The sequence below is a fragment of the Aptenodytes patagonicus genome, chromosome 4 (genome assembly GCF_965638725.1).
Source record: "Aptenodytes patagonicus chromosome 4, bAptPat1.pri.cur, whole genome shotgun sequence".
Taxonomy (NCBI): domain Eukaryota; kingdom Metazoa; phylum Chordata; class Aves; order Sphenisciformes; family Spheniscidae; genus Aptenodytes; species Aptenodytes patagonicus.
The window spans coordinates 84,105,438-84,124,936 of NC_134952.1; the positions used below are offsets into that span (position 1 = coordinate 84,105,438).

The following is a 19,499-nucleotide window of genomic DNA, read 5'->3' on the forward strand; positions in this document are numbered from 1 at the left end:
AGAGAAGACAGCCACACCCTTCACAGAAATCAGGCATAAATCTCAGTTTGCTGAACCCCTGTGCAAGGCTATAAACAAGGGGGAAAAGGAAAGAGAGGAGACTAGGCATTAGTCCTAAACTCAAAGACTTCAAAAATTTAATTGCCTCTCGCTTTCCGCCTCATAAGTCATTAGTTTTTGGACACAGGGGAAAAAAGTAAACAGTGAAAGGGGGTTTTATATAAGTGCATATTGTACTCCCCCTCTCCTCCCCTTACTGTGGTCTCTTCAGCCCCTGCTCTACACTCCATCTGCCCCTAACTACAGCTCATCCACATCCATTTGCCTCTCCAACTCCCAGCTACGTATCCTCCACCTAGCCCGCTCGTTGCTGTCATTCCACATCACAATCCCTACCCTTCCCTCAGCACGAGCACTGAAGTTGAACGTAACATTCAAAGTTGTAGAAAGTTTCTACTTTGTTCTTCTATCTCCCCAAAGCCTATGAGCTTTGTTTTGCTTTAGGAAGCAAGGTGTGACAACAAAACAAAAAATACACAAACAAGACAAATAATAGGATTTAAAGTGAATACAATTTGTTCCATTGAATACACCACATACCTAAGCAGAGTGAATTTGCATGTGGGATATAAACATTAACCTGGTTTCCTAAGAAGAAAGGAAAAAAACACCTCACCAAATGCTTTTCCATTATACTGTGCATGTGGCACCTGTTTCTGCCCCACAAGGAAATCCATTTCAAACAGAATTTGACAAAGGGTGATATAAATAACCCCCTCAAGTTTCCATTAAAACAGGTGGCAGGGTAAGGTACAAAGAACCCCTTAATGGTCCCAGCAGGGGTCAAGGCTGAAGCCAGAGTTCAACCTTTGACAAAGAATCCACAGATCTATGTTACTCTCATGTATACTTCAGAAATCAGACACCAGCAAGTCCCACCACAAGATGCACTGATATAGGAAAATAAGATTCCTTAGTTCTCCTGCATGTGATGCTACCTTTGTATTTAAATGGCAACATAAAAACCATCGCTCATATACTAATTTTATTCTTTTTTTCTTCATAAACCACAATGAAACTGTCCTGTCCCCTAACCATTCACTTGAACTTACTTGGACTACAAGAATTTGGTTTTATTATTATTAAACGCGTAAAATACAGCCGCTTAGAAAATGGCTTAATCTGTAAAATCACATCCCTAAGACAGGCACAGACAGTATACACACACTTTATAGACTGAGCCAGAATATTCTTTTTCCTTCCCATTACCTATTCATGAATTGCTTCAAGTAAAGTATTTTTACAGTAAAGTTGTATGTTTTAATACATACACATACAAAACCAGCTGTAAGTAAATTATATTCAATAAAAGATAATTGCCTTCTTCCTTAGAGTGCTTTCAAAAAAATCAAAATCCTGCAAGGATTAAGGCCTCTTCCGTCTGTCCTACAGATGCGGTATCCAACAGCTTAGAAGTGTTCAATTTGTAATTCTGAACAGAATAGAGAGAAATCCGTAAGGCATTTCAGCCCCTTTTTTCCTTTGGGGTGGTGGTGGGTGGTAATTAGCATTTCTAGGGCTATTTCTTCAAGGGTGATTAAATACTCCTCTCCATTACTGTTTTGTTATTTCAGCAGCCGTTTTCTCTTTTTCAGAAGTGCATCTCGAAGAGCCAGCTAAATATGAAACAAGAGTGGAATATTCAGGTAAGGAGAATATTAAGTAAGGAGACAACACTATCATGTCAACAACCCTCTTTCAATAGTGAGAAAAACACGAATAGCTTATCAGCTCAAACTGGGAGCAGTAACTGGCAAATGCTAATGACTACAGTGGCAGAAGCACTGTGGTTGTTTAGCTAAACTCAATAGTACAATTAAAGAAAGAGTTGGGCTTCAAAAAACTTTCAGTACATCATTAGCAGATCCTATATAATGAAAAAGATTACAGTAACATAAACTGTTCTTCCACTGACTCACATTCAACTAGAAGAGATCAAGAAAAAACTTCTGTCCACCTGAGAGGTAAGTAGGATTAAATGGCATTTTTTGAAAGAGTATTACAAAGCTGCTTTTCAAGGGGGGAAGGAGGGATGCTAGAACTTTTACAAGTGCCATATCACTCTAAAGAGATTTTGTTGGGAAGGGGATTTAGCTCTGCACTACAGACAACAGTCCATTTTATTCTACCACCAAAGAGGGCAGCAGAACACAGTATCCTACAAGTACAGTACCCTCAACCCACTTCCAACAAGTGTTTCCAAATCACGGTCAACAGAACTGATGCTGTGGCTTAACTTTAGTGGAAAAAGGTATGAAAAAATTCTTCTTTCACTGTCTAGCTGCTGCATTTACATTCAAAACATTAATCGGGAGTAAGGGCTGAAACCTTTCAAGATGGCTTTTTAGAAAAAGTAAGCCAAGTGTAAGAATCATTGTAAACAGCAGTTTCCTAAAAGTGCCTGGATTGTTCGTTTGCAACGTTTTTTTCTGTGCTTTGAGAGCTGGGTTAATGTGGTCAGCCCTACTTGGGGTGAGGCAGAATGAGTGCAAATAAAAAGACTACAGAGAATATTAGTCCAAGTCTTCTTGTTTAACAGAAACACTTAACACATGTTCTCTCTATTGAGTCTATAAACAGTTTCAGTCTCACTGCTCTTAAGGCAACAAATTGCAGACAAATATACATTATCCTAATGATAGGATCCTGGAAACAACTCACAAAGCAGGGTTTGTAAAAGAAGCATCTGAATGCACTCTAGCACAAGACAGAGCCTAGCAAGAAAAGACAAAAATTAACACCACACAGAAACAAGACACCTGCATAACTGGATTAGTCTAGAAGTTTTTCTTGGAACATGTTCAAAGGAGTTCAATTTTATAACACCCTGCAAAACCCTAAACTGGCCATCTGCCAGGTCAGATAAAAGGATTTTAAGGCAGATTGTTGTTGTTAGCACAGACTTACCCTGCCAAGGTGAAACACAGCAGGGCAAGGCCATGTGCCTACACCCATTCTCTGGCAACAGCTGCCACAGTTCAGGCGTTATCCCCAGCTGAGGTGCATCACAGGAGCAGGGGGCTCCCTGTCCACACGCCATTCTTGCCAGCTCATCTAACCCCAGACACCTGGGGGACCTATGTGGGCTCCCTGCCCAATGCCTTCAGGAGCAAAGTCATGCCCCAAAGTTTCTGCCTTGCCTTTTAGATATCCCTTCAGCTACCCTTGGCACAGCTGCCTGCGGGAACACACAGTAACTGGACTGCCAAATACATGTTCGTAGCTTGTATATCCTTTCACAAGGGCTGTCTTGAATCCTGTATCAGCCCTGTGGCCAGGCTTATAGCTGAGGAAGCAGCAGTGTAGGGGCTTCACCACTGAGAGCAGCATATTGTGAAACTACTGGGGCAGGCTTAACTGAAGCGATTTATTTTTTTCTGAACAGTTTCAAATAGCTAATAAATAGCACTTATGTCTGTGCTTTAAGTACATTTGTGACAAGCTATTAGGTGACGCCAAGGCCAGGACAGACGAGTCCATAATATGACGGTAACAGGAGAAGGGTCACAGGAAGAATATGGACAGTGAAGAAACACACTAAAAGCTTGTCCTGAAAAACAACAACTCCGTATCAGGGCAACATTTCTTCTATCACAGGATTATTATAGTCAGGATCCTAGTATGATCTTCTTTAATTTATATAAAGGAAAACAAACCCCATTATCATTGCCTTCCTAACCTACACATGACTTTGCAACAGGGTTTGGTCCTCGATGCATATTGAAGAGAACAGACTGACAAAAGCATTCTTCACCACTGCAATCTCCAATATACCTCCTCTGGGGCAGGATTCAAGGGAAGCCACCTAGCCCACAGTCCTTTCCAACAATTAAACAAGCAAAGGAAACAGCAATGACTTAGGGCACAAGATAGACAGCACTTCACCTGCATTGCAAGTTCAGTGCTCAGACTGCCCCATCTATTTTCAACATTAAATATTACCTGTTTTTCCCTGAAAGAACGCTTATTTTTTGTCCGGACGCTGTGGCTGTATCTCATCATCATGAAGTTCTTGTGCTTTTTCTTTTCTTTGTTGGAAGAGCTGGCAAATGGGTTAATTCTTGTTTTCTTTTTCACAAATTCTTTTCTGTCTGTTTTCCCAGCCTAGAATAGACAACGTAATATAATAACAGGGTGTCATTTTCCTTTCCCTACAGTTAACATCAGCTGCTAAGGCAACAGGTTCTATGGCAGTAACAATAAATCCAGGTTCAGTGTGACTTTCTGTATGCATTATATGCATTCTTCCATGCTGGCCCTATTAAGTCACAGTGAAAATTGGATGTGTCTGTATTTTCATTGTCACCTGTGACCAGCAAGAGGCTGTTTATCTGTTACAGCCCTAATGCAACAGCAAAACACTACACGGAACATTTCTTAAAATGCAGACAGCAGCTAGGCACCTGTCTTACAGATGCAACCCCACCGCCTCCTCCTTCTGCAGGAGACAAAACCACAAACCCAAAACTAGAAAGACAGAGGATAGCCAAGTTCCTCACCATTGCAGTTGCCAATCTGGTCTCCTTGTCTGATTTAGGCTTCTTATGCAGATGTTCAATATCTCTGAGTGAAAGCAACTCCCCCCTACACACACAAAAATCCGACAAAAGGCCATCACACACAAAACTTCATTTGGCAAGAAAAACAAAATGCCCTCCAGACCCTTTGTCTCTCACACCATTGTCTTCCTATAAACTTTCACACAAGCACTACTTATTCTTTCACTCAGGCTAATCCTCGTGCTTGGGACAACCCATACAAAAGGCTCTCATTACTGTTTTTCAAGTCCTGCATTAACCACAAAGTTTAAGAAACTCTGGAGATATAACCATGCAACTACTGCTACAAAAACCGTGCCTATTGGTCTGAACAAGCAAAACAGTCCCATAGTTCCCATCGGCCCCTCACATCTTTTCTCCCAGGTATAAACAAATCCCCGGGGCCAGGAGCCCTTCTAGGCTGTGTGGCTGTTTGCCACCTGTCACCAGGGGATACTGACCAACAGCAGAGCTCTGTGCCCTTCTGCAATTAAAAGCTGTATCACCAGGTTGTAGGGAAGAGAAAGCACTCATCAACATTTCATATCCTACCTGCCCTCCTCCTCTTCATCATCTATTTCAATATTTTTCCTCTTGGCAGCTTTGCCAGGTGCAGAATTAAGTTCTTTGGAGAGCTGGGCAAGGCGTATCTTGTGGAATTCTTCTTGGGTTAGCAGCCTGCTTGTACTGACTGCTGCAGCTTTGGCTTTTCGTTCCTCTATGGGCATGCTTTTCACCTTCTCTGCCTTTTGAAAAAAGTGCAAAACAATCATCTGGAGCTTTGCAAATTATTTCTGTGCCATAATCCATGACCCTTGCCTCCCAAATACCTACATAGGGGCAATATTGTTGGGAAATGCTATAACCAGCTGTTCGGATTCTTCATAGTCTTATATTCAACGTGTATTATCAGAAGAAAGAAGTACTTCCACTCCTTCATATTTCAGAGTGAATAAAAGCACTCATCATGTAAATATCATAGCTTTGAAGGAATTTAGCACTGGGACAGAATTCCCCCATTTCTCCCCCTCACCCTAAGAACATGCATACTTCCGCACAGGTGCTAAATAGTACTTGAACCTCACTGATTCTGGTCATGTTACTCCGCAGCCCTGCGTAGTCAGTTATGAGCAGCCACATGAAGGTACAGAGCAACGGCATCTGGTCTGCTATTAACGAGACTTATTTGTATTTGGGGTAGAAGACACTTAGAACTCACTACTTCTTGCTGCTCCTCATCTGAGGAGTGGTGCACATCAATCCATTCTCCATCTTCATTATCTTCTTCTTCACTCAGACTGGCACTTTCCCATCCATCTGCTCAGGGGAAGAAGCGCACAGTGTTGTTAATACAGATTCGGTTTAACCGCTTCAGTTTGAAACAATGTCACATTGGATCGGAAGCTCTCACCACCTTTGATTACCTATCGGCTAACTGCAAGTAGCCCAGGGACATGCTTACCAAACAGGCAAGCTGTAGGGTCTCAGCACGCCAGCCTTAGAACTACATAGACATTACAAAGACATAAGATACTTCACACATCTGATCGGTATTTCTTCATGATTTTTAGAAGACATCCACAGTTGAACAGACCAGCAGCTCCCATGCTTTCCCACTGGCAAGTTCAGCTACCAAATTCCGTCTGGCTTGCAACTGATTCAGGGCTGTGCAAAAAACCTCAGCTTCAATTTCTTAACGGACCCACATCACATGCACATTCAGTTACGTACACCAATTTTTATAGTGATAACTGCATATGGCAGCGTGAGATCTTTGAAAACACACACAGGCACCCCTACAACAGACTGCTGGTGTATTTTGTCATTATTGTGAGCTGCAGTAGCCTTAATACATTTATTTAATATGAGCTTTCAATAAACCTGGAACAACGGTGATCAGAGCCTTTACAGGAAATGCATTTACGTACACCTCATTCACTCAAAACCAAGCCAACCATAGAAAATACCCAAAGCAGCTTGCAACAAGTCAGTGTCGCAGCAAGCCGTACCATAATGCTATGCTTTGCAAAGCTTAACTCTCATCTGAAGTTAAAGATCCTCAAAACAAAGTGCATTTGGGACAGTCTCTGAAGAAACACAGTAGTTAACAGATGCTAATCCTTATTACACTGTTCAGTAATGGTGTTCCCCAGCTCCCTGCCATCTAAACCAAGGAGGGAAGCAATGCATTTTATAGCTAAGTTACTTTCTACAGTATATGCATCGCTTTTCTTCGCTGTCGTTCAAACTGACTGATGTGCTAAAGTTATCAGCTTCAGAAACTGAAGCAAAGGAGATTGTTATACTAATCGCTGCATTCACACGCGTTAAGAAACATCACCTACCAGGGTGTTTATTCCTCCAGTACACCTCCACTGCACTATCTCCAATGCCCTCAGGCTTGATTTGCCAAACTCTTCGGGCTTGATTTTCAAGTCCCTCCCCATCTTTTTTTTTTCCCCGATTCGGGCAAGGGGTTCCAGGTTGTGTGGAGCATTTACACAGAAAGTGAATTAAAGAAGCCAAATACTATTTCAAAGTACTATTTCAGTGTTTTATAATACGCAACAAAAACTTTTCTTTAGGAAGAGCTAAACATATGAAGTTTCATAGCTGTACGGTGTCCGTCCCTTTGCTTTTCCATCCCTCAGTGTCTATCATACAAAGCAACATGCAGTAACAAACTTCATGGGATAAATTGCACTTACTCAAGGATAGTATCAGTGCTTCTTCCTGGACAAATACAGACATGTGCAAGCCATGCAGCATGTGACAGCAGCAAATGAAATGCACGAACACCAAGTTTTATGTCCAAATAAAGTCTTAGTGACAAAGATGCTCAAAATAGAAGTGTTAAAGAAAAAAAGGCCAACCTTCCTCTTGGGTTCCTCCCTTTTCCTTTTGACTCTCAACATCCAGTACTTCTGCTCCTGGAATATAATCTTTGGCATCCAGTTCTCCATATTCATGAATCCTGGCTTCCAACGAGGCCTCAGTAGGCTTACCCTGTAAGTTAACAAAATACATGTTAACCAGGCTGCTATTTTAATGCCCACAAATCCATGAAAAGATCTGGGGGAGAGGAGGGTGCAGGTGGAAAAGAAATTCTGCCTGATGAAATCAGAGAAGATCTTGAATTACTAAAAAGTTGAACGAACTCTAGGAAGATAGTCAAGCTTCTGCAGCACGATCCTTCTGTCAATCAGTTTGATAAATTTGAACTAAGGAAGTCTTGAAGTAAGAGCACGTCACATCAAAATGCAGCAAGGAAGCAGGTAGGGGAAGAACACAGGCGTGATTCCACCTCATTCTCAAGAGGCTATGAGACCAGTTATCATCATCGTTTTTGAGCACGTGAGCCTGTATTTGTGGTATATGCAATGCACATAAAACAACACTTACCCTGAATTTCTTCTGCAGCATCTCTGGATTCAGAGAACGGAAGAGGTGTATCAGAGTTCTTGCAGACATCATCACATCTACCCAGAAATAAAAAGAGAGTCAGGAGTAAGTACTGAAAAGCAGAACTCAGAGCAAACTGAAAGCCCACTCACATAATCAGTATTTACAGCCTGCTCGTGCCTTTTCTGAAGTTCTAGCTCCCTCCAATTTCTCCAATGCAGGATCCAGCTCTTCCTTAGGGCTAAATCTTTATTAGCAAGCAGTTTCCCTTCTTCGGTTTTGTCAGTTAGTTCCCCTGCCATAACTACCTTTGACTGTTTTGTCTCCTATGTATATACGCTCAAAATACAGAGAAATGCAACAGACATATTGAAAATTATACCTCTCAGCCCACATAAAAACAATTAAGACATCACTATTATGAAGGCTATAACAATGGAGGACCAGACAATACAGGAGATGAAAAGATCTAAAAGTCATATCTGTATAATACACTTACTTTTATTTTTATGAGTCTTGTACTGAACGAGGTCTTGGAGCAGATCTTCGGTCATGGCTAATGGACATCTCGCAGTGATTTCTTTTATCGCATTGATTCTAAAAGATTGGAAGTGAATTATTTCCTGAACACCACAGTTGGGAGAGAGACTCACTGGCCCAGTAATAGACTGAATTATCTGGAGCTTGAAGAACCTTATACGGCATTTATACAACGTTTAGTGTAACAGAGGAGAACATCACAATGAGCCCTCTGTGCCATGGTTCCTCAAAACCCTCCATCTTTGGCCCATACTCTACTCTCCAGCTATTACTTTGTCTGATCCTAGGCCTCAGGATTCTGCAAGTGAAGTCTGGGTCCAGGCAGACAGGAAAAGCAGTCAAACAATCACCAGCCCAAGAAAGAAAAAAAAAAAAAAAAATCAAGAAACAGTTCTGGAGTCAACCATGAGCAGGCTAAGGACAGTATAACAGAAGTCCATGGGCTCACACAAGTTCCCTTTCAAACCATCTTCATGCACACACTTAGTACGCTAAATACCTGGATTAAAACCACACCAAGAGGAAAATGAATAGCTCATAAAATATTCAAAACGTCTACACACAAGTCTGCCCCTGTTGAGTGCTTCATCTTCTTCAAGGACAGTTCAGCTTTCTCCTACATTTACTGATCATTCTCTACTCCACTTATACCAGAGCTTTCACAAATACCTCTCTTGACTAGTCAAATAAAGTACATTACAGTTTCACTAACAGCAATAGTTAAATTTGTTGTCAGTAGCGAAATTTCATCCACAAAACATCCAAGTTGAGTCCTGAGCTACGACACTAGCCACTCACTGAGTATATGAAAATATATTAATTCACAGACAAGAGCCCTCAAAGTAGAAATAACAACATCCAGGAAGGACGAAAAATACAAGACCAAACAAGAAAGCAAAAAAAAAAAAAAAACCCAAAAACCAGCACCATCATGAAATCCAGAAAAGTTAAGTCACAGCACTAAGCACAGAAACCCATCATTCTGGGGAATTTAAAACACTGCCAACAAAAATAAGGGAATTTTATGCTGAGATACTGTCCTAACTTGTTTTTATTCAAGCAGATGCTTGAAAGCATAGTACAAATGACAGGAATAAGTTGCAGGTGGTTTAAAAAAGAAAAAAATTTTTCCACATTCAGAGAGAGTTTTACAGTTTTTATAAGATTCTGTACCCACCCTACGGTCATGACCTCCCCAGAATTCTTGTCCGTGACAAAGTTGTTGGCAATGGTCATTAACACTGACTGGATAATCTGAAAATAAGAAAAAAGGTTAAATAAACTTAATGCATATTTGATAAAATTGTGAAAATGATTACATATTATTAACTAACAGACAACAGAGCCCTTTTCACAGGAAGATAGAGCTCAGACTTGTCACTATAGCCTGCAAATATTTTCTAGACACAAATTCTCTTACAGAAATGAAGACGTCAGACATGGGCGGTTTTTTCCCCTTTATACAAAACAGTCCCTTGGAACTTGCAGAAGTAGCCAAAATTACCATAAGCTTTGCAAGACCAAGGGTCTGACCAGATTCCCTTCTCCCCCTCCCCATGAATTCACTCAGCTGTATTTCCATGCTGGCCTGCTGTCCATTTTTAACATCACCAAAGACAGGTGAAGAACTGACCTCGGGTGGTACTAGCTGATGTGAAGCTTGTGCAGCAAACAGAAGAATCTTTGTCACTTCTGGAAGAAAAGAAAAGTGGGAAGAAGATGTCAAAGTATATTGGTGCAGCTTAGTCTGGCCAATAAACGCATCCACCAAAAGAGCTAACTCAACAAGCTGCTCAGTCTAACTCTCAAAGCCATTTCAGTCTAAAGTTATTTGGGACAACCATTTCTCCTCTCCCACCAAGCATTAGGAACTCATCTGGTCTCCACCCCAGCAGCAGTGCGGGCCCTTAACAGCCAGCTAAAATGAAAAGAAATGCTCTAGAACTAGAGTGAAACACCAGTAAAACAAAGCAGCAAAAAGCAGTCACTCTTTGCTCAACTGGTCAGGATTTGCAAGGAACTAGGGAATCAGTAGATTAATTTTATTCCATTACTGGAGTTTCTCAAATGCTCAGGTACGGCACGTTGAGTGCACACAGCTTCTGTAAAAGTCCAAAGCGCTTTGCACTTCTGGCCATCAGGGCCTTCTAATTCCTTCATCTACACTCTCTGGACTACTACTTCCTACTAAGCTACTGCTGCCTATTCATTTACAGCACCACTTCTAAGAACTGACTGTACATGTGACACGATGGACCAGCAGTGTTAGCTACTAGTAGCTACTTACCTCTCTGATGGGGCTGTAGGAATCTCTGAACGAAGGGGTAGAAATTAAAAAGAAAAAGCTGCAAGAAAGAAATAAGTTGTAACAGATTAGCTTCTTGTCTTTTAACTTGAGATCACCTTCATAGGCTGATACGCTGTAAAACAAGCAATGATTCTATACAGCTTGCTCTCCAAATACCTAGGATTTTATTACATGATGCCTTCTCCTGTCTTGAGCTTGATATATGTGGAAATGACTTGAAGAAAGGAAATACAAGGCTCAATCCCAAGCTCAGCAAAATCCAGAGTGGTTCTTGTTAGACTGCACAGAATTCAAATTAGGGCACCCTGCTGCAAGATCCTACAATGTGCCACTCCCCTTTGCCTCGGGGACACAATCTTCTCTCCCAAAACAGAGACTCCAGTAGTTTTGATCACGCTTTGGCTGTACCTCAGAGGGTGCTGTTCATGCACAATTGCTGGACTCCTTTGAAAAGCCTTTCTCCTTTGAAGAACCTCCCAGGAGCATGCAGGTCTTGAAAAAGACATGTTCTCCCCTATTTGTTAGAGACAGCTCAGCTATTCCAGACCAACAGCTTTCTCTAGCAGAGCTCGCTTAGTACCACACAAGTCTACGCCACTGCACCATTCCATGAGGCCCGCTGGCAACTACCTGACCATACATCTGCACTTTTCAACATACAGCAAAATTAAACCTCATTTTCCAGAGGCCCAGGGCATGCCACCACCCAAACCAGGCTGGCTACCATCAGACCATTATGAAATTATCCGAGTATGTACCTCGTGTATTCCAACTAGCCTAGATATTAGGTCCATGAGCATCATCTTCACTTCAAATCGTTCCTTACAGTTCTCCAGCTGCTTCAGCAGTTTCTCTGCAAAGTCTAAAAGAAGCAATAAGAGATTTGTGGTAGACTTAAAGAGCACAAAGCAGAACTCATCTGGGATTAGGTTAAAAAAGGCAGTCAGTTTGTTAAGCCCCAGTGCCCTTGCACAGAAGAAATTAAAGGTGGCCAGAGCACTTCTCCCAGGAGGTTATTTTTCTTCTCACATGCCTAGAAGGTCTAAAGCTGTACACAGGTTCAGCAGAAAGGAAAACTAGCAGAAGTTCCACAACATCATAAGCACAGGGTCAGTATTTAAAGCTAGATTTTTTTAGATACCTTTTGGGTTCATCTGAAAAACAAAATCCCCAGAGGTTCACTAGATCAGACTAAGACCAAGTCAAGCGATATTAGACAAACATCAGACCAGTAGTGGAAATGCATTTTTGAAGGAGTAAGCCAAAGAAGCTATAAACTACTCCCCGTTCACACAAACTATGGCCTTCACACATACAAGAAAGAGGTAGAGCGCCACGTCCTGATCTGTAGCAACCTGAAGCGGATGATGTAATATTGCTCCTTCCTTGTCTGACTACAAGTGTTCCACTACTACAAGCATAACAGGATTGATCTCACTTTTTTGAAGTGCTGTGAAACTCTAGGATAAAGCACACTACAAGTATCACATTGTCACACTTATATCTACTTGTCACTTTCATTCTCCTTGCAGAGTTGTGTCTAAGCTTCAGCTGTCTGGGATTAACACGTAACTGGAAAAAAGACAAAATACAATGCATTCTTACCTTGGGGATCATGGATCAAGTGAATGGCAGAAAAGTTGAACACCTCTGGCTTACTCTTCTTCTTCTGCTTCTGCACGGCAAAAAGAGTGAGAGACACATTTTTTTCTTTCCATGAAAGACCTGCAAGTGCTTCAGTTTCAGGCTGCTGTTAAAAGCTGCTATTTACCATTCACCTCTTCAAAAAGAGGCGCTTTAACAAGTAAACTATCACTCTTTTCAACTGCAGAGGGTTTTCTGCCACCTGACCTAAGAGGCAACAGGAGCTGCATTCAAAAGTTGCTTATCAAGACACCACATACTTTAAAGTAGGGACCACACAAAGGGTACCCAGAGCAGAACTGATCCACAACTTAGACTCTAAGCCTGTTTCAAAACAGCTCTTTTCCAGGCAAACACGGCATATGCCCGGCCAATGGATGTGAGAACACTTCAGGACTTTTACCTAGAAAAGATGAAAAAAGGTAGCTAAGATGACAGGGGCGACAAAAAGATTTCTGCACTTGAAGGATTAAGCTAAAATGCTGGCAAGTCAGACGCCACTCTCCTCACCTTGAGAACCTTCATCGCTTTTTCCAGTTTCTTCTTGCGCTTGGTGGTTTTCTTGTTAGTTGCATACCGCATCATCAGATCTCTAGCCGTGGGAACATCATCCTTGAGAAAGAATGCAAGGAAAACAAGACTCAGGTGACATGAGGCTTCAAATGGGAATCAGAGAAACAAAAAGTATCCATACTTTTCAGGATCACGTACTGCATTTGAAAACTCTCCCTCTTCCTAAATTTCATCATACAGAAATACTAGCATTTAAAATCTCGACTCCATAAAACTAGCCACCTACCTACATGCAAGAGAGATCACGAACACTTAACAGCACATCAACACGGAAGTTTTTACAGCTGGTTAATTAGAGTATTGTTCAGTCACAGACAAATAATGATATCCTGTATTAGGAGCCTCTAGACTGAAATTCTGTTAGGTTATGAGCCTTCTCAAGGTAACTGAACTGTTTGTTTGTACATAAACAGGAGGTGGAGCACAAAAGGAAAAAATGAAGACAAAATGGACAGCTAAAAAATTGAACCAGCTTCCAATACACCAGGTGAAAGCCTCTTCCCACAACTCTACATTACACATCTGGCAATTCATGTCTTCATGAACCAGACTGACCAGCCCCTGCTTAGGTCTTCAAAGTGAATTGCTTCCTTCACAACGAGAAGAGGAAAGCAAAGGAGCTCTTAGCATTAGACTTTAGACAGACAGCAAAGGCATCCTGCTATCAGTTGGGGCCAGCTGTCAAGAACACTGAACTTTTTTGCGAAGCGTAGAAACATCTGGAGGAAACAACATCTGGAGAACTAACACAGAAGCAGACAGATTGGCAGAGCGAGGGTCACTAGGATGACAGACCTCTTAGAGTTTGAAGAACGGAGGATGAGATTTAATCACAACACCTACCTCAGATTCTGAGTCACTGTCTTGTTTCTCATCTTCATCTCTCCCAAGGAAGAACTTCAAGCTAGCAACTAATACCTGGAAAGCAAAGTAAGTTTATGTCGGACAGGACAAACTGACAAGACTATTTGCAACAGCCCTACATCCACATCTTTGGTTATGCAAAGACTCTCCCAATTTTTTATAAGCATGGATATGAACAGAAAGCAGGACAAATCACAGACTGAAAGCCACAGGTGTTTTACAGACACACAATTTTCGCTGCCCATCCTCAACAGTCAGAGGCACACAAACAGTCAAAAAGCAGCTAGGCTTCCAGAATGCCTCAAGCAAGTTTAAAGATGCAAATTCTCTTCCTATCATTCTGCAAAGCAATTTCAATCTAATTGCACCATGCCAACATTATCAGGAACTCCTGCACAGCTGATACCTGAGACAGTGCTCAGAACTACAAACTTTTATTACTTTATATGGGTTTGTTGGTGGGGCTTTTTTGTTAGTTTTGGTTTGTTGTTTTTTATTGAATGGAACAACTTTTGGACCGTCATAGTGGAAGAACTTGTCTCAAACCATAATACAAGTTTTTAAAACCTCCAGTACTGCAGAACTGACACAGATGACAGAAGGCCTAAGATTCACTCAAGCCCCAGGCAGGATAGCAGCTCTCTTTACATTTAACACATGAAAGCCTTACAGCGCTGATGATAAGGAGGTGATATTCTGACAATCTCTTCTGAGCAGCAGTGGAACGTACACGTACCCTCCCCACACCAAGCCTGCACTTGCTGTAAGACAAGCTTCCAGTTCTGCTGCTCTGTACTTAAGAACCAAATGCCGCCTCCGCCCAGAACACAAGCGGCATTTTGAAAATAAAACAAGCAGAAGACAAATCATCAGTGAAGCTTGCTAGCAATTACAGTACCGAAATAAAAAGTTGTATCTGCAGAAAAAACATAGCTTAGGTAACATCCAGTTTCATCAAGTGATTTCTGTTCTCACCTTTGTCACTTTGGAAAAGCAGGCAGTTGTGATGACATTTACCGTTTTGGCATCATTCCTGGAATAAAGCAAAACATTATCTTTTACTTCAAGTGTGGCAATTTCAAGTCATTCTCAGTAAATTAAGTGTCATGAAATGTGACTCCTAACAATCAGGAATCATTAGATTTAAGTCTCTCCATGCTCGAAGTAGATTTGCAAACAAGTAAGTTAAGCTTCTGTCATTTTCTTTTATTCTTCCAACATAGCAGCAGCTCCATCTAAATAAACAGCCACACTGACATTCCATCTAGTTCACGCTGTGCGTGAAGGGACAGAAAGAAGAATCTCCAGTAAAATAACTGAAGACAGATTACCGCTTTTTCGACTGATAAAAAGAAAATAAATCCCCTGCCAGGTAAAAAACAAAAATCAGTGCAGAACTCTAACTTTTATTAGAAAATCAACTGGATAGTTGAGATAAACTATGCTCTAAAAATAAAGATTTACAAGAAATAAAGCTGCGGGAATTAACTTGATTTTACACCAAGTCTCACACGCTTACAAAACCTACTTACTAAAACTGCAGAAGTCTTTAGCTTTCACCAACACTATTTTTCAGCAGTCTGTTTTCTCTCCCTTGTAATGAACTATTCTATTTTGGAGACATATAAGCAGCAAACACACTGCTCACCGGCGGTATCACTTGTTGCATTTGTATCTCTATATACAGTTCATTTCTGTGCAAGAACCAGTAAGAGCAACGGAGTTTTAAGCCGTTCAGTTTGTAAGTCTTTAACATGCTTTTACAGTCAAGAAGCAAGCAGGAGTGAACAGACTACCGTCTTCTCATGCAATTTACTGCTGGGTAACATCTGCTCTGGCATTTTGCAACACAACAAAAGAATTCAGCAACTTATTAGGTACAAGACAGCAACTGACAGTACTCAGTGTGCTTCTACTCCTTCCAATACTTATCTAGGCAACAATTTTTCAGGCTGCTACTAAAAATAGAAGCTATATTATAGCTTCACAAAAAAACTCCCAAAACTCAAAGCAACCATTAGATCAGTCTTCTAGAATGAACTTACAGACTTAAGAGAACGAGGAAAAAAAAAACAAAACCAAAATTCCTTTCCGCTGTACACGACAAGCTGTATACCAACATTAGCAGCTTTTAAGTGCAAAAGCTCAAAAAAAGCGAGCTGCACACAGCTTCTGTTTCGAATGCAATACATACAATTTACATACCGTTTTCAACTAAAACGCCAAAGATTCAACCTAAATAACTCTGAGACCTCATGCAAGACAGTATTTCTTCCCAACTAAATTACATTCCACAAAATACAGCCCCACTGGAGCAGAAAGAAGATAAATATATTTAAGTCTCAGTCCCTCAAGCGTTACATTTTGCACTACATGCCACGAGTGATGTCAGGACAGCTGCCCCACGATAAATGGGGAATCAATACCAGCCTGCCAGACCTACCAAATATTCCTTCTGTAAAGCTCAATCATCACGTCCAGAGATATCTTCGCAGCAGTGGGATTGCTGTCTCTCAACATAGTATACATGAAGTTCTGCAGCGTCTGAGAAAAAAGTTTGGAAACATTTATTATAAGTCTTTCACAATATCAAGAGGTTAAATGGAAGTATATCTGAAAGCTAAAATACTCACTGTGTTTACTTTATTGTTTTTGTGTTTAGCATTGACATTCTTGATGTCCGACACGATGTGAGTATACAAAGTCTGTAAATGGAGAGATTATAGGGATTAACCTACACAAGTCATGCAGAGAGCAACGCAGATACATTACTATTCCCCCAAAGTCTCCAAGGACTAAAATGAGAGACCAAACTGAACACCACCGAGAGTATTATTTTTCCCTTTTAAATTGCAGTTGGAAAAACAAAAAGTTATCCTGTAAAGTCTCATGTATGCTTAATTTTTATGTATTCGAAAAGCATCCTTAATTTACAGTATAAACAGGGAGGCAGGAAAACAAACAGCATGAAGTACGGCTTAAAAAAATCGCACCCTGTTTCATTCAGGCACATTCTGATGGCCAGTTCAGTAGTTCTGGTGGCAGAAAACCTGAAACACGGCTTTAACTAGCAGCTGGTTCTGTTTTGGTTTTTTTCTCACAAGTTCTCACAAAGAATTCAGTAAGACCTGCTTTGACAGCAGCGTGTTTATGGTTTTCTTGTGCAGACACATCCAAGCTGCTCAATTCCAAATGCAGGACAGGCCTGCAGCCTGCAATAGCATGGCGAAGATGTTTACAGCAGCATGCTTTATTACTAATCAAACAAATAGATCGAGTCTTGCCTCTGGCGCTGTCAAGTGCTGAAAAAGCAGAGCTATTTTAAACTTTCCTATTTTGTTACCAAGGAAAGGAGAACAGCTGCCTGCCAGCGCTGCATTACTTCTGGCAAGTTGGTCAAAACCCACTGGAAATCAAGACCAGTTTTTGTAAGCACAGCTTACTTTTCGTAGAAGCTTATCATGACACCGCAGCAGTTGAAAGAAGAGCTCCAGCAAACTCGTTGGATTTATTAGATTCTTGTTTCTTAACAAGATCAAAGCCTTACAGAACGTCTGTAAGAGAAAAACGGGGAGTCAGAACCAAAATTTCATGGTACCCCCCACTTTCCATCTTCATTAAAGAATTAAAAAGCAAACCGTAAGCTCTGATCTCACACCTAAAGGGTGTATTTTAACCACAGGACGCGGTCTGCCCAAAAGACCTTTCGGTGTGGGTCTTACCATGCGCAGGTCTGCGTCCAGGACGGTATGGTGGTAGGAGAGCAGCTCCTTCAGCTGCTGGGGAAAGTTGGCCATGTGTTCTGGGTAGCAGTGGGCAACCTGGGTAGAGACAGACCCAGCTGAAACCGCTAGTGAAAACCGTGGGTCACCTCATGACCCTGGGAAGGTGTGAAATGGTGTAAGCAACCAATGAAATTATAACCATTTGTATAACAACAATTTAATATACACAACGAAAAGTAAGTTGTTATCAATGCCCAGATGTGAGAGGTATGGTGCGATGAAAAACTCCTTTTAAAAAATTGTACCAAACACGCAAAAGAAAAACTTGTGTTCCTGGAAACGGACAATACTGCCGCAGAACGCTTGGTCGAGGCACGGTTTTACGGCAACTCCGTCAGGGCTATAGCAGCAAAAGGAGGTGAAACACCATCCGCGCTCAGGGCAAAGCCACTGCGGCTGGTGAAGGGCTCAAGACCAACGCCAAAGTCATCCTTCGGAAGGGCGGCGGCTTACCTGCGCCAGGAACATCACCAGTTCAGCCAGCTCCTTACTGGGCTTGTCCGGTTGGAAGGTGAAAATCTCCACGTGGGACTGGTAGTGGTGGTACTGCTGGAGGAACTGAGCACACACAGGGGAGGGAGGCTGCTGAGCGGGACAATAACACCCGCCGCCCCAGGCCCACAACCCACCTCAGCTTCCCTAAGGGCCCCCACCGCGGTACAACCCCCTGCCGCCGCCGCCGCCCCGCTGGGGGAACCCGGGCCCGGCCGCTCGGCTTCGTACCTCTTCGGTGTAGGAGGCTGGGTCCCGCTTGACGAGGTTCTGCAGCTGGGGCAGGTTGCTGGGCAGCTTGTTTCCCTGGCGGCCCGACATGGCGGCCGCCAGCCGGGCCCGGCACCGCCGCACCCGCCCCGGCGAACCTCCAACCGGCCACGGAGCTCCCGGACACGCGAGCTACCAGCTGGGCGCCGCCATCTTGGCCCGCCCCCCGCCCCGACCAGCGCCGCCAAGGGACAAACTTCTGCGAGAGGCGCGTCCTCCCCACGGCGCCCCCTGCGGTGTGCTGGCAGCTGCTCACGCGGCTGCTCTCTTAAAGCAGCCCGAAAAGCGGCTTCTTGCTAGCACCTCTTCCCTCTTACCGACAGAGGCTCTGGGCAACCCTGTCAAAGTTACACACAACATGAGTCCAATTTAGCGAACGTAGCTTCTCCCTCTGCAGTCTTCCGATTGAAATCAACCCTCCCTTGCATCATGTCGCTCCAGTGCAGTGACCCTGCGCTCGCCCTGGCTGGATCACATATCCTAATTTGGTGGGAAAAAGTCAGCTTTCAAACACTAAGTGCTGCCAGCAGTGCAGCAACACTGCTGAGGAATTGGATCTGGCCCTTAACAGTTGTGTTGCTCATGACAGGTGCCGCAAATACACATTATTGACAAGCTGCCAAGACCTAAGCATGCAAGGCAAAGAACACCATCAGCACTGGCTCCCCACTCCAGCACATTAGAAGAGTGCAGTGTTTTGACGCACACAGCCATGAACAGCATGCACGAGGACCACGAAGCACGGTCTATCCACTGCACCCAGTGCTACGTCCAGGGCAATGGGTACATCCGCAGCCTGGGTAGGTTTGTGCTCATACTGTGATCTCCAGGTGCAGTGCCCAAGGCTCTTGCAGCCCAGAGTAGATCTTCGGGACATAAAGATGAAGTGAACTCTTCAACTGAGCCCAAGACTCATAAGAAGAGAATTTTAAAAAGCCTTACCTGTTTATGAAGAAAGCCTTCAGTAGGGCTTTTACCTGCCTAGAATTGGTGTTCAAAAGCATCTTCTCTTTCCTGTTCACT

At 42.5% G+C, this 19,499-nt stretch overlaps 1 protein-coding gene across 1 annotated transcript; it reads right to left on the minus strand.

The window, feature by feature from the left end:
- Window positions 1-545: 545 nt before the first annotated feature.
- SDAD1 (SDA1 domain containing 1) lies at window positions 546-18,622 on the minus strand. The gene is made up of 22 exons (XM_076337444.1): window positions 18,438-18,622; window positions 18,168-18,272; window positions 17,652-17,750; window positions 17,373-17,483; window positions 16,563-16,634; window positions 16,373-16,473; window positions 14,905-14,962; window positions 13,909-13,983; window positions 13,003-13,104; window positions 12,454-12,523; window positions 11,607-11,710; window positions 10,828-10,885; window positions 10,174-10,232; window positions 9,718-9,794; window positions 8,500-8,597; window positions 8,001-8,077; window positions 7,472-7,604; window positions 5,818-5,915; window positions 5,151-5,344; window positions 4,560-4,644; window positions 4,003-4,164; window positions 546-1,676 (listed from the first exon to the last, which is right to left on the minus strand). The coding sequence occupies exons 1-22, from the start codon at window positions 18,525-18,527 to the stop codon at window positions 1,626-1,628; spliced, it is 2,079 nt and encodes a 692-aa protein (XP_076193559.1). The 5' UTR covers window positions 18,528-18,622; the 3' UTR covers window positions 546-1,625.
- Window positions 18,623-19,499: the final 877 nt, after the last annotated feature.

What these genes read in the sequence shown, in the direction of transcription:
- SDAD1 (XM_076337444.1), bottom strand. Translation starts at nt 18,527, where the DNA reads ATGTCGGGCCGCCAGGGAAACAAGCTGCCCAGCAACCTGCCCCAGCTG. An exon ending in CTTGATCCATGATCCCCAAG is followed by an intron (nt 11,711 to 12,453) that starts GTAAGAATGCAT and finishes TGCTTCTTTTAG; the next exon opens with ACTTTGCAGAGAAACTGCTG. An exon ending in CAAGACTCATAAAAATAAAA is followed by an intron (nt 8,078 to 8,499) that starts GTAAGTGTATTA and finishes ATTTCTGGGTAG; the next exon opens with ATGTGATGATGTCTGCAAGA.